The 13,733-nt window shown below is 43.1% G+C and overlaps 1 protein-coding gene across 1 annotated transcript in view; it reads right to left on the bottom strand.

The window, feature by feature from the left end:
• Positions 1–630: 630 nt before the first annotated feature.
• The window catches only part of PLEK (pleckstrin), a 34,165-nt gene continuing 21,062 nt past the window's right edge, over positions 631–13,733 (bottom strand). The window contains exons 5-9 of the mRNA XM_025354589.1: positions 11,795–11,979; positions 9,983–10,087; positions 4,861–4,944; positions 3,935–4,004; positions 631–2,394 (exon numbers count right to left, since the gene is read on the bottom strand). Of these exons, the coding sequence (XP_025210374.1) occupies positions 2,258–2,394; positions 3,935–4,004; positions 4,861–4,944; positions 9,983–10,087; positions 11,795–11,979 (581 nt within the window). The 3' untranslated portion in view covers positions 631–2,257. The remainder of the gene's footprint in view (positions 2,395–3,934; positions 4,005–4,860; positions 4,945–9,982; positions 10,088–11,794; positions 11,980–13,733) is intronic.

Here is a 13,733-nt window from a genome sequence, read left to right as displayed (position 1 = left end):
TGGAATACCATGTAGTCATAAAAAAGGATGAGTTCATGTCCTTTGCAGGGACATGGATGAAGTTGCAAACCATCATTCTCAGCAAACTAATACAAAAAGAGAAAAACAAACACCACGTGTTCTCACTCATAAGTGGGAATTGAACAATGAGAACACATGGACATAGGGAGGGGAACATCACACACTGGGGTCTGTTTGGGGGTGGAGAACTGGGGGAGGGATAGCATTAGGAGAAATACCTAATGTAAATGATGAGTTGATGGGTACAGCAAATCAACAAGGCACATGTATACCTATGTAACAAACCTGCATGTTGTGCACATGTATCCCAGAACTTAAAGTATAATAATAAAAAAGAATCATAAAGCTATTGTGATGATGAAAAATAAAAGATAGTGTTACCCTTAGTAAATAAAACTGAGTTGTAAGAAAGGAGAGTTATTTGTTTGGTTGGTTTTTTTAGTAGAGATGGGGTTTCACCATGTTGGCCAGGCTGATCTCGAACTCCTGATCTCAAGTGATCCACCTGCTTTGACCCCTCAAATGTTGGGATTACAGGCATGAGCCACCATGCCCGGCCAGAGGGGAGAGTTATCAATAGAAGGGAAAACAGAGTCATCACACCGAAAATGCATTAAACAGAGTCATATATTTATTTCAAAACATTAAGTTGACTTCCCATTAATAAATACTTTAACACTGAGTGTAGAAAAACTTGTGCACACTCTATAAAGACAATTTATTAAAGAATCAGAGAAAAAGACAGTTCTTTACCTCTAGGCTATTGATAAAACCATCTGGGAGTAGGAACAGCCTCAGGAATGTTACAAGGGAATTGAGGGAGGGCAAGAGAGGAGTTGATAAAATGAGGAAAAAGGTTCTACTCTCCTTTCTTTCCTGGGGCCTTAAAATTAAAAATCTGGAATTGAAAAATATACTTTCACACACATATCTGCTTCAATGGGTGCTGCCTCTCTCAGTCTTGGAGAAGAATCACACTAGTTAGTTGTCAGGTCAGAAATTGCACACAAGTTCCCAATTTTAGTCTAGGTTAGATCACTCTGGTTAATCATAGGGCCACGATGCCCTCAGAACTCAAGCAGGAGCTGCTGCTACTTGTGCTTAAAGCTGAGGCACAAACAGAATATCATTAACTGGAGAACTGAAGATGCTGCGCAATGCTAACAGCCCCTCTCAGAGCTTCTGCGTGGCTCTGAGTCCTTTCAGTGCAGTTGTTGAATTAACCCATCATCCAGTGAGCTGGCTGGTAGTTCAGCCCCTCCACTTCCTGCAGCTGCCGGGAGACACACTCACCAGGCAGTTGCCCAGGCCTCTCACCCATGGGGGGAACCCATCTGACCACTTTTTTTTTTTCTGTAAACCTCAACTGAAACAGAATCTCACAGATGTGGGGTCCCCCTCCTAATTGTAATAAACGTTAGAGAAATGCTCCAGAAAGGAACAAAGGGAGACCCTCTCAGATCAGCCTCAACCCAGGGTGGAATAGGCCTCCTCTGGGCGGCTTCAGGGCACAGAAAAGACCCTCAGCTACTCCTGGCCTCTCCGGGTCTCTTTCCCAGAAGACACAACTTTCCAGGCTGCAAAAAGTAACAGAAGTCAAAACCCTCAAAGTCACCACTGCTCTCGGGAAGTTTTTGAGTAGGATGAGGAAGAAAGAAGAGAGCTCTCCTTCGTTTTGTTACACGATCTCGAGGCCAAGAGCAAGTAGAAGAGAACAAAAGAGGTTTCTTCCTGGTACTACAGATCAGCAACAGTTTCAGAGGGAAGCCTTGGCTCCGGTTCTGGTGCATTTGAAGATAACCGAAGGCCAAGACTTAGCCAAGGAAGGACACCAGCAGATCAACTAGATACGCTTTCACTTCTGTGAGTGTTAGAATCACAGGGGAGACTTTTTTTTTTTTTTTTTAAGCTGGGGGAACCTCAGGAATTTCCTAGTTGAATTTCTTCATTTTCCAGAAGAGGCCCTGAGGCCTGGAGAGGGCAAGCAGCCTACTGAGGCTGCGCAGCTTGTTCTATCTGCTTGGGGGTCATGGAGAGGGGCGGAGGGGCTGCAGTGAGCAATAGGATGCAGGGGAAGCTTGTGCGCCACGTGGTGAGTTACATTCAGCCCCCCTGCACATGAAAACTTCCCACCCCTGGGCTCTTTCCCGTTGATTTGTCACAGAAGTGGACAGGTCCTGGACTGAGCTTGTCCATGGGCTTCCCACAGGAGGGGAGGAGGAATGCAGGAGTGTCTTTACTTCCCAGTTCGGGAGGCCACCTGGATGGCTTTGATCCACTCTGTGCGCTCTTTGGGACTGGCCGCTTGCAAGAAATAGTGCACTTCATCTGCTGTGATGATCTCAAAAAGGTTCTCTTCCTCACTCTTCCTGCCTGGGGAAAGAGAAGGAGAATGGTAGCACACACAGGCATCAGAAAGACCACTTGGTCCACCCTTCTCTGCAAGCCAAGAAATCTCTGTTTTCTTTGTGTTCTAAGGAAATTGACTATGTGGCTTTCAAACATACAAACAAGGTGTGATTATAGAATAATTCATTGCACAGTTATATGTATAGTATTGATACAGTAGATACACAGTATGATTGTGTGTGTATATGTATTTTTAAGAAACAGGTAAAACACTTAAGGAGAAACATTTTCTTTCATAGTTTACAGGCAAACTAAATTTCTCACCTTGGTATAGCAACAGTGTTTAATGAGTAACCTCTAATAGTTTCTAATGGGTACCTTCCCTCTGCTTATAATATAAATCAAGGGTTGCTCCTGATATCTATCTATCTAACTGTCTTTCTGTTAATATAGATTTATATTTATAATATACATTTATATATTTATATTTATAATATATGTGTGTGTGTGTGTGTATACGTTTACATACATACACAAAGCCAGACCTACCAATAGTACCACAAGTATAACCTGAACTGTTTTGCATCAAGGACTAAGTCAGAGTTCTGCTGAAGACTAAAAGGCAATAACCTGGTCAATACTGTGACAAGGCTTAAAACATCACAAATCAAATAAAGAACCAGCATGCTCTCTGCCCCAAAACCAAAGTATAATTCTAGGTGGTGGGAGTGGAGGTGGGCAAATTCAGGCACAGTTAAACTCTAGGCATTTGCAATTATGATGTTTTCCTGTCAGCCTTTATCATACTACAAACCAAAATGTCAGGACAAAACCAGGGTATGGGATGTCAAAACCACATCTCCCCAGATATACCATTTGTCCTCAGCACCTGAGAAGTCAAACTACACCCACGTGGTTATTCCATGCACCAAATCATAGCCTTGTGGTCTGGGGTCCTCTAGTACAACCCCTTCATTGCTCTTCTTCTAAGCCATTGTGAAGTGATGGAGTTTTCCCAGCATTGCTTATGGACTTGCTTGAGGCATCCACAAAGCCATCCAACTCCCCAAGGCCTGGACAGCCTGGACAGCAGTTTGGAGACAAAAAGTAACTCTTGGTTTCTCCAAGGTTTTCAGACAGGAAATTCATTCCTGCTATTTTTTTTTTTCTTTTTTTCTTTTCTTTTTTTTTTGGCAGTGGGGGAGGGTGACAGAGTACTGCTCTGTCACCCAGGCTGGATTGCAGTAGCACAATCTCAGCTCACTGCAACCTGCCAAGTTCAAACGATTCACAGGCATGTGCCACCACACCCAGCTAATTTTTGTATTTTTAGTAGAGACGGGGTTTCACCAGGTTAGCCAGGCTGGTCTTGAACTCCTGACTACAAGTTATCTGCCCTCCTCGGCCTCCCAAAGTGCTAGGATTACAGGTGTGAGCCACCGCGCCTGGTCCATTCCTGCTTATCCTGATTAATTAATTGATTGATTAATGTTGGCCCAGGATGTCCAGGTGTGGGAGGGGAGTCTGAGCAGACACACCTCTCTCACACAGAAATTCACCTTACCATTCGAGTTGCTCTCCACTGAAGTCACCACACAGCCTCTCAAGTGAATTGCTCCCAGGGGATCTTCTGCCTAAAGAAGAAAGGAGTTGTTTGTTATGTTTCCAAAATACAGCATACAGAGAGACCTCATCCTCTTGGTGAAAAAGCCAGACTCACTCTGGTATACATGAGGGTCCCCAAAATAAGTAAGAGTAGAAGGAGATTAAAGAAAACTGCTTCCAAATCTAGGGTCCTCCCAGATCCTCCACACCCTGCTTCCGTGGGCCCAGGAGGCTGGATGAGAAAATGCAAGTCAATCTGGACTTCAATCTAGAGAAAAGTGATAGGAGAGGTGGAGACGCTCAGGTCACTGTATCCCACCAAAAAAGAGCTACATGTTTCCAGAGCTCTTTGGTCCCATGCACCTGATGCAGCAATATAACCATCAAGGGGAAGTCAAATAGCCCAGTGCTACAAGCAGAGGCTGAGCACCCTACCCAGAGTTGTCTTCATGCTTTCAAAGTGGTTCATTTTACAGTGGAAAAAGCCCTCTTCAACAATCAACAGCCCAAATTGCTGGATTTCATACCCTCTTCCAAGTTGATCTGGATGAGGAATTATCACCTTTATGCATATTAAACCATGGACTGATTTAATTCCCCTGAAAATATCAGACTGGGGAAACAATATGTTGAGTTGACCAAATAAATTACAATATAGTGATATTTTGTTCCATCCCTAAGCTTATACTGACCTCAGAGGCCCAAGATCTCAGATCTTTGCATTGAAAGTAGATAGAAAAAGGTAGAGGAGAATGGGAGAAAAAAAAAGTGGGCCAGTAAAGAGAAAAAGGGGATATCAACAGAGTAGAGGGGGAATAGGAAGCCCCGATTATAAATGAAGTGGATTTATTTACTTGAATGGATGTAGGAACCACAGGATCTTACCCCAGCAGGGTCGTAGTAGTGCAGGTAGGCAGGGTCTTCTCTCAGGATGAACTTCCTCACTTTCCAGTTTTTCCTCCTATGCCCCTGTGTCCAGGATCAACATCAAAAGAAAGGATGGTGAATTCCCAGCATCACTCTGCACATACAATACCTACAGGATAATTATTTGCTGAATTGAGAAAAGAAAGAGAAAATGAAATACTAACTCCAGGATAACAATACCCCAGCCTAGGTCTTTGTCAGGGAGATAGTGCTACAGCCAATTAATAATTTGGATGTTATTAGATCAAAGAGGTGGATTGAATTATTTCTAATTATTGTCTTCCAGCTTTAGTATGATATAAGGCAGTATTGAGTACAATGTACTACGTTAGGTAATGTAGGGAGAATAAAGAGGCTTAAGATGAGTTTATGATTTTTTAAGATTTAAAAATTTTTTAAGATTTAAAAAACCTTTAAAGAGTTTATGACTTATATTGAAATATAAAGTAGCGAATGCCCAAATCAAATAATTGGTATAGATAATGGATTCCAAAGGCATTAAGTAAGAAATGTGTGATTGTGAGTTTTGGATATCAAAGAAAGCCTCATAAAGATCTGCACTTATCCATGTGGGATGCAGGATTTAGATGGGCAAGAAAAGGTGGGTAGGAGGACAATTGACAACACAAGAGCAGAGGGGCGAATGCAAAAGACATACTCAGGTATTGCTGAATTAGACCAGTCTGGCTAGAATGTAGGGTTTGTGAAGAGCAACAGAGGCAAGGTGGGAAAAGTGGACAGGGATTCAGTGGAAATAAAATGCAGGGTTTGTTGTTGATGGCTTTTGAGTAGGAAGTGAAAGAATGACAATTATATTTAAGAAGATTAATACGGTGACAAAGCACAGGATGGACCAGCTGGCTAAATTAAAGGAAAGCCAGGAAAAAAGATAATAAGTAAGAAAGAATTCATTAGGGAAGGATCACAACGATCCAGCCGTAAAATTATTAGGAACTAAATCTTAGGTAGTTGCAGTAGGAGTGGAAATGCATGTTCCTATAACAGACATGACAAAGAAGGAAGAAGAAGAGGAGGAAGAGGAGAAGGAGGAGAAAGAAGAAGGAGGAGGAGGAGGAGAAAAGGGGGAGGAAGGTAGGAGGAAGGAAAGAGGAAGGAAGAAAGAAGAAGAAAGAAGGTGAAGACTTGTCCTTTCCCAATAGAATTAAACACTGACATTGTCTAGACTGAGTTTTAAGGGCGGAATTTGTGTCTTGCTTATCTTTGCTCCCCAGGGCCACAGTGCCTGGCATACAGCAGCTGCTTCATATCTGTTTGTACTTGCCATGAGTTACCAAGTTATTTCCATTAGTGTACAGCAGATTTTAAACTGTCACGGTAAACCTGACTCTATGATTTCCCACAGAAAATTCAAATAACTTAACTCCAGAAGCCAAAAATAATATTATATTAGAAGATACATGGTTTCTATCTTGCCAATACAAGGAATATTATTTGTAATTTTTTTTTTTTTTTTTTTGAGATGGAGTCTTGCTCATCGCCCAGGCTGGAGTGCAGTGGCGTGATCTCGGCTCACTACAAGCTCCGCCTCCCGGGTTCACGCCATTCTCCTGTCTCAGCCTCCTGAGTAGCTGGGACTACAGGCGCCCGCCACCACGCCCGGCTAATTTTTTGTATTTTTAGCAGAGACGGGGTTTCACCGTGTTAGCCAGGATGATCTCGATCTCCTGACCTCGTGATCCGCCCGCCTCAGCCTCCCAAAGTGTTGGGATTACAGGCGTGAGCCACTGCGACCGGCCTTATTTGTAATTTTTAAACCACCCATATTGGCAAGCATGTATACAAATTTTCCAACATTTTTCATTGTACTTGTGCTGAAAGCAGTAAAACGTGTGTGGTTTTGGCAAACAGTGCCTCCTTTATAAATCCAGAGGCGCTTCAAGGAAGCTTTCAGAAATAGGCCTAAGTTTTTTAGCGAAACATTTGGTGAAGGAACTCATTTCCAAAGAACTTTCTACTTCCTGAAGGATGGAGCTGGAACCCCTGCAGAGTCATATGCAAGGACAGAAAATATTCCTACCTGCTATATCATGTCCAAAATGGCTTTTGCAAAGCATAGACTTCCAAAAGTATACATTGCTGCTCTTTGCCTTAAGTAATGTTGCCCTTCAGAATAACGACACAAAAGTTGCCACCCCATACCGTTTCCTCTTCACTGACAGACACACATATCGTGCTGTATTGTGCAATTGCTGGACAATCACCAACTTATTAAGAGTCAATGGAAGAGGAAGGCAACAAGAGGATGTGAAATCAGCCCATGTTGCCCAACCACCGTATTCCCTTTAAGCCCTCACTGACATCACAATGTGACACACTGAAGAGTTGGATGTTAGTGGTACATTTCTGGTCATCTTTCACTTAATGAGTATTTTCTAAGGAATATTAAGAAATGCTTGTATGCCTCGGGTTTCCAAGAGTTGCCACTGAACTGTCAAAGTCATCTACTTATATTTGACTTAACTAGCTCCCCAAGTGTTCATTGCCTATGATAAATCAAGCAGGATGCTGAACTCTGCGGCAGATACAAGAGAAGCATATATAACACATTGTTCCTCTCCCTCAAGGAATCTAAATGTGGTTGAGAATTAAACAAGCAGATACTTTATTCATTGTTATAGCAGAAGCAATTACATAAAAAGGGATTATATTGAATGTAATCTAAGATCATTCGTCCTCAAGCTTGTTGCCAAGTAAGATTATTTACCCTGGGGTGAGAAAAGTGGAAATAATGGGGCGGGGTGATGGCCTCCAGTTGGCCACAGCTACTTCCCATCTGTGAGGTGTGGAGCACAGGTGTCCTTTTTCATTATAACAAGGCTTCTATAAGGTTAATCCTGGCTAACTCCCAGCAGCAAACACCAGGGAGGCTTACTTTTGGATTTTAAAACAAAGTTTTAAAATTCTGAGAATTCCCTTGGGTGATTTTGATGTAAACCATGGTTACTAACCACTGAGCTAAGAGATTAGAAACATCAAGGGGAAGTGTCAATTCAAATTGAAAAGGTTTTTGCTCCCCATTCCCTGAAAAAAAAAATAAAATTCAGAGGAAAGAATATTGGAAAAGAACAAAATTCCTGCATGCACATAGATTTCTGTTTTCTTCACATAAAAAGGAAGCTTCTAAGAAAGACTATTTAACTTGCACACTGATAATAGAATAAATTCGCTTTTAAGAAAAAGGCTGGCTCAGTGGTTCTCAGCCTTGGCTGCACATCAGAATCAACTGGGAGCTGTAAAAATCCAGAGGCTCTGATTTAATTGGCCTGGCATGCAGTTTTAACAGTTCCCTGGGATATTCAAATGTGCACCAACTAAGCTAGCTAAGGCGAAATTGTACCTATCAAAGGCCAGGCAAAGGAAGGCAAAGGAAAACACGTAAGTTCGATCCTTGTCCCTATTGTCTTCAAAATACCTCGAGCCACCATTACCCACACACAAGTTTTGACCATCCCAGGTCTCCTACTGGGCTGCTTCACTGAGACATGGCTCCAGTCCAACTTTATCTACTCTTTATTAACCTTCTTCCTTGGCTTTCCAAGAGCCCCATTCTAGATTAGGGCTTGTCCAATCAACTAATTCAAGAAATAGCTGATAACAATATAGAATGATGGAAGAAACCAACAAAATAAGGAAATTCCCTCCCAAGTTACTGTTCTTGCTTAATAGCCACATTCCAGCACCTGCAATCAAAGAACCAGGAACATAGGAATGTTTGTCAGAACCAACGAGAAAGCAACAGCAGGCAAACTGTCCATGGGCAACTGCCCGAGCCTTCCCGGTGTAAGGCTGGCCCTGCCCCATGCCTTTCCTTTAATCTAGCCCGCTGGTCACCGTCATCAAAAATATTACAATAGTCCATGAATTCTTTATAAATCCTTGCCATATATTTCTTAGGATACTGTTCTCTTAAAACCTGATGTGAAGGTAATTTTTCCATTCGAATGTCCCACTTCCCCCAGTGAAACTCAAAATCCATACCTATACCTCCTTTCAGCTAGCCCAGCCCAGAGTCCCTCTTTATAAATGTAAATATGGGCTCTTCTCTGGTTCTTCCCTCCTTGCCCATTCCATTAATCACTAAGATGGACATTCAGGGTCCTAACATGAAGTAAATCAAATCCCCCAGTCCCATGGAGCCTATAGACAGTACGTGGAAATCTCCTGATGGTAACCGATTCTCTCCATTATATACTGAGCAGCGCTTTTAAGGCAGCTCACAGTGCAGCCAGGAAGGCAAGACCTTGGTCCTGCAAAGCAGCCTTGGCCTCTAAGATGCCTTGTACTAGTATCAACTAGCTTCCCCCTGAATATTCTCATGTCTTCCTGCGACTTCCTCCACCAGGTGCTGGCCCTGGCTTCCTCAGTCATCTCGGCCCCTGTCTATCTCTTACCTCTTGGCATCATAGGCTCTGGCACCTGGTAACCGACTGGGGCTCCTCAGCACTCCCCAGCCCTTGCCTCCAAGACTGATGGTGGCCTGTACCTTTGGACACCTGGACATCCCCCCAGGACTCTGTTCATGCCCTCAATCTGCATTTGACTTTTGCCTGCTGTTCCTGTGAACTGGCCTCTGCATGCCCAGGTTTCGGTCTTGCCGTGCCCTACCCACAGACTGGAATGACTCTTCTTTGCTCTCAGTGGTGTACTCTGTTCCTCTTCTGGGCATGGCCTGTTCCTGTTTTCCTGGTTGTTTTGAAGGGAGGAGGGACAGGTAAAATGGAAGTACTTTTACCATGGGACAGCTTTGTCTTTTGGATGCCATCTCTTAGACAATTTATCTCCTCCGGCCATATTTTTCTTGAAACATCTTTTTTTCACTATGATATGGATAAAAGAGGCATTTTCCTACTTGCAGGGACATCTTCTGCCCTGTCAAATTCAATCTTCCTGACCTAAAGCCACTTTCATATCTACAGAGCTACTCATCCGTCCTTCACTCCATGAGTTTCATTTTCTGCTTGACTATTAACCAAACAAACCAAAAGTCACTGGGTAACTTAGAAACAAAAAGGACTTTGTAAAGGGAGAAGGCTAGACGGGAGCAGTGGTGGCCACTCACCTGCTTCAGTAAACATCCCTGCTTGATAATGACCCCTCTGAATTCTTCTTTCAGAATCACGTCGTCATCACTGGAATTCTCTTCACAGAAGAACCCACTGTCTGGCTGTTGGGAAATCAAACAGCAAGCTGACGTCGCCAGTCTTTGGCACATTGCGACTTGTGCCATCTCTATTTCCCCCTCCCCTCCAGCCATAAGGGCAGCCTCCTCATTTTCCTCCATTCCTGTGTACATCCCAATCTGAACTTCAAAGGTCCTTGATAAGCGAGTTTCTCCTCCTCCTTTTACTTGTTTCAGGGGTTGTTCCTTTCTTGCCTCCACTCAGGTGTGATTTTGTCAATATCCTTTTATTCTGGAGGGTTTCCCAAGCTGTATACTAACTTTAGCTCCATCTTCCTAACCAGGCACATGTCTGCCTTCAAAGCCTTCCTTCTCTTGGGATATCACAGTCACATCCTTGAAAGCAGGACAGGCTAATTTCTCATTCACAATACTATCACCAGCTCAACATTAGCCACTGAGGCCCCTCTTGGAGAAAAGTGAAAGCACGTGTCCAGCCTCTTCCCCTGAGGTTATGAGGGAATTGGGACTTGCTCAGCAAAAGTGGATGATGAATCAGACCGAGGAAGAGGAGCCACTGTGATGGGTATTTTTAGAATCCTGCATTGAAATGGCTATAAATGGCCAGATCAAAGGACTGAAGAAAAAAAAACAGAAACAGACTGTGGAACTTCCCCTAAAGTGAAATGAAACTCTCTAGGGTGTTCACTTCATGTTTATAAGAAGGATGGTTCTCTTAGGCAACTTCCTAACTTCTGTGCTCTGATCCAAAATAGAAACAAAACTGCCAAAATCCCCCAAGAAATCCACCATTGCTGAATTTCTCAGGTGGCCTAAGAATAGGCTGACATTGTATAATACAGTGTTTCCCAATCCTGGGTAAGCATACTATGGGAGGTACACAAGATGACTGCAGGAAGTGACATCTATGGACACATTTTGAATTAAGAGTCACATGTTTTAATGTACATTTGGAACAATGCACCTAACACATCAAACCTGTGATTTATAGCTTCCCCTCTGGAAAGGAAGTTGCAGGAGGGTGGGATTTTTGCCTGTCCCCCCAGCATGCTTGTCTATATGGCTGTATCTTCTTGTCTTAGAGAATGCTTGCCATGGACTAGGGTCTAAGACAGTTTTATAAATGAATTACTGCTTAGAATAAGAATAGATAGTTGGGAGGCAGAGGCGGGTGGATCACTTGAGGTCAGGAGTTCGAGACCAGCCTGGCCAACATGGTGAAACCCTGTCTTTACTAAAAATAGGAAAATTAGCTGGGTGTGATGGTGCATGCCTGTAATCCTAGCTACTCGGGAAGCTGAGACAGGAGAATCGCTGGAACCCGGGAGTTGGAGGTTGCAGTGAGCCGAGATGACACCACTGCACTCCAGCGTGGGTAACAGAGTAAGACTATGTCTAAAAAAAATAAATAAATAAATAGGTAGGAAATAATAAACTTTAAAATATCCATTAAAATTTTTTTTTCAAGTAAACAGTAGTATCCTTTTATAATAACAAATTCACTTGGACAGGGCGAGTGTTGTGGAGAGGGCAGCTGTTGAGTTGGGAAATGCTGGTATAACAGAAGCTCTAAATGGGCCTGGAAACTTCAGGTATTCCCTTGTTCTTCCTGGCTGACATCCCTACCCGCTGCCTAACAGCGCTCTGTAGACGTCTACGACCTGAAATCAATCTAGAATCTGCTCAGGGCAGCCTGCCTTACAGGAAGAAGAGATGGGGAGCTTTTCTTACAAAGTAGTAGAAGGCATCAGGGTTGTCCAGGAAAGGGTTTTCAGCAGTTCCATCCACTGCACTCTTGGACATGTCTCCAGCAGGCTGCAGATACCCCTCATTGAGCAGTGATGAAGCGATCATGAGGCCTTCCTGGCGATTCCTAACAGACTGGTTGGATACTAGCCAATCAATGACGCAGTTACCTACATGGGACAAGCACAGGGAAGGTTAACTCTTCCTTACGGAAGAACAAGCCCCTGACAATCACCCCTGAACTGACTCCAGCGCACCCACAGGTCTGACTTGTCTTGTCTCCCCTGTTATTTCAAGAAAGAGAAAACAAAATCAGTGGGATAGATACCCACTAGAAACAAACAAACAAACAAACAAACAAAACTTTGTAAAGGGTTTTTAAGAACATCTACATGCTGCTTAAGAAGAAACACACGACCAGGTATGGTGGCACACCTGTTGTCCCAGCTACTCTGGAAGTTGAGGCAGGAGGATCACTTGAGCCCAGGAGTTCAAGACCAGCCCAGGCAACATAACAAGACTCCATCTCAAAATATAATAACTTTAAAAATAAAAAAATAAAAAAGTCTTTGTCAAAAAAAAAAGCAACACATGCATCAAGGAAATGGGTTTTACTAACCCACTCACTTATCCCATTAATGGACAAACATTTACTGAGTACCTACTAGATGCTAGGTGCTCTACTGGATGTTGGAGAAATTCCCTCAAGGACTGTAAAAGGGCATGATGGGTGTAATAAATAAGTCTTGTAACAAGTACTCTGCTATAAGTCAGTTGTGAGACTACTGGGTCTAATCTGAAGGTGTGAAAGAGGTGGAGGAGGTGAGAGAAGAGGGTTGTGCATGCACCATCAGGAAAAGATTCATACAGGAAGTGACACTGGGCAGAGGCTTAAAACATGAGTAGGCGTTTGCCAAGCATGTGAGGCAGGATGCAGAGGAACCAACACAGGCTGAGGGGGCAGCAGTGTGAACAGATGCACTCAGGCACAAAGCAGCCCCACGGGGCAGGGGAGGAGTTGGTGGAAAGAAGGCAAAAGGAAACAAGAGGAGGAGGGAGGTGAAGGGTGGGTGGGGAGAGCTTTGATGGCACAGTAAGAAATTTGACTAATGGGAAATCATTGCAAGTTTTTAAATAGGAAATAATGTGATGGCTATATGTCCTAAATTAAAATTTGATGACATCACCTGCACTGATTGTCATGCCTTTGCAGAGTCTAGCAGGGACCTTGAGAAATCATTTAAGCAACCTTCTGCCTCAAGAGATGATTGCAAAGAGAAGAAAATGAAATTGACCCATACTTTGGATTATTAGCAGGTTACAATGAAGCTTTCTATTAAAAACAGCATGTTTGTTCTTACAACAAAAAAACGATAAATATTTGAGGTGATGGATACACTAATTACCATGATTTGATCATTGCACAATGTATATGTGTATCAGAACATAATTGTGCCCCATAAACATGTACCATTATGTGTCAATTTAAAAACTAAAAAATAAAAAGCAGTGTGTTCCTTACAAATGTAGCCAACAAGGGAGTCAGCATGACAGCCTGCCTGTCCTGTCATCCAGGCAAAAGCAGTAGGGATGCCGCCCTCAGAACAGGAGTGACAGCAGTTGCATAGCGAGCCTTCCGTGAATTTCATATATGAAAGGCTTTTGCTCACTTTTCTTTCTGTACAAGGATAAACTAAGTGACACTGCATTTCTTCTTTCTATCTTCATAGCAGCCTGTAAAGAGGCAGGGCAGTAAGTGCAGTCCTCATTTTAAGGATGAGAAAACTAAGGCTCAGGGAATTTGAGTGATCTTAGACCAAAGTCACAACTACCCTGGGCTGTCACTTTTAAGTGTTCCAACCCTTGCATCCATGCCCACTTGGTGAGGCATGCTGAAGCCTGAAAGATAAGTTTGGTCTAGTCT

Source organism: Theropithecus gelada, chromosome 13 (assembly GCF_003255815.1).
Source record: "Theropithecus gelada isolate Dixy chromosome 13, Tgel_1.0, whole genome shotgun sequence".
In the NCBI taxonomy this organism is placed as follows: domain Eukaryota; kingdom Metazoa; phylum Chordata; class Mammalia; order Primates; family Cercopithecidae; genus Theropithecus; species Theropithecus gelada.
The sequence above is the reverse complement of the archived record's forward strand: the minus strand, read 5'-3'. Positions and strand labels throughout refer to the sequence as shown.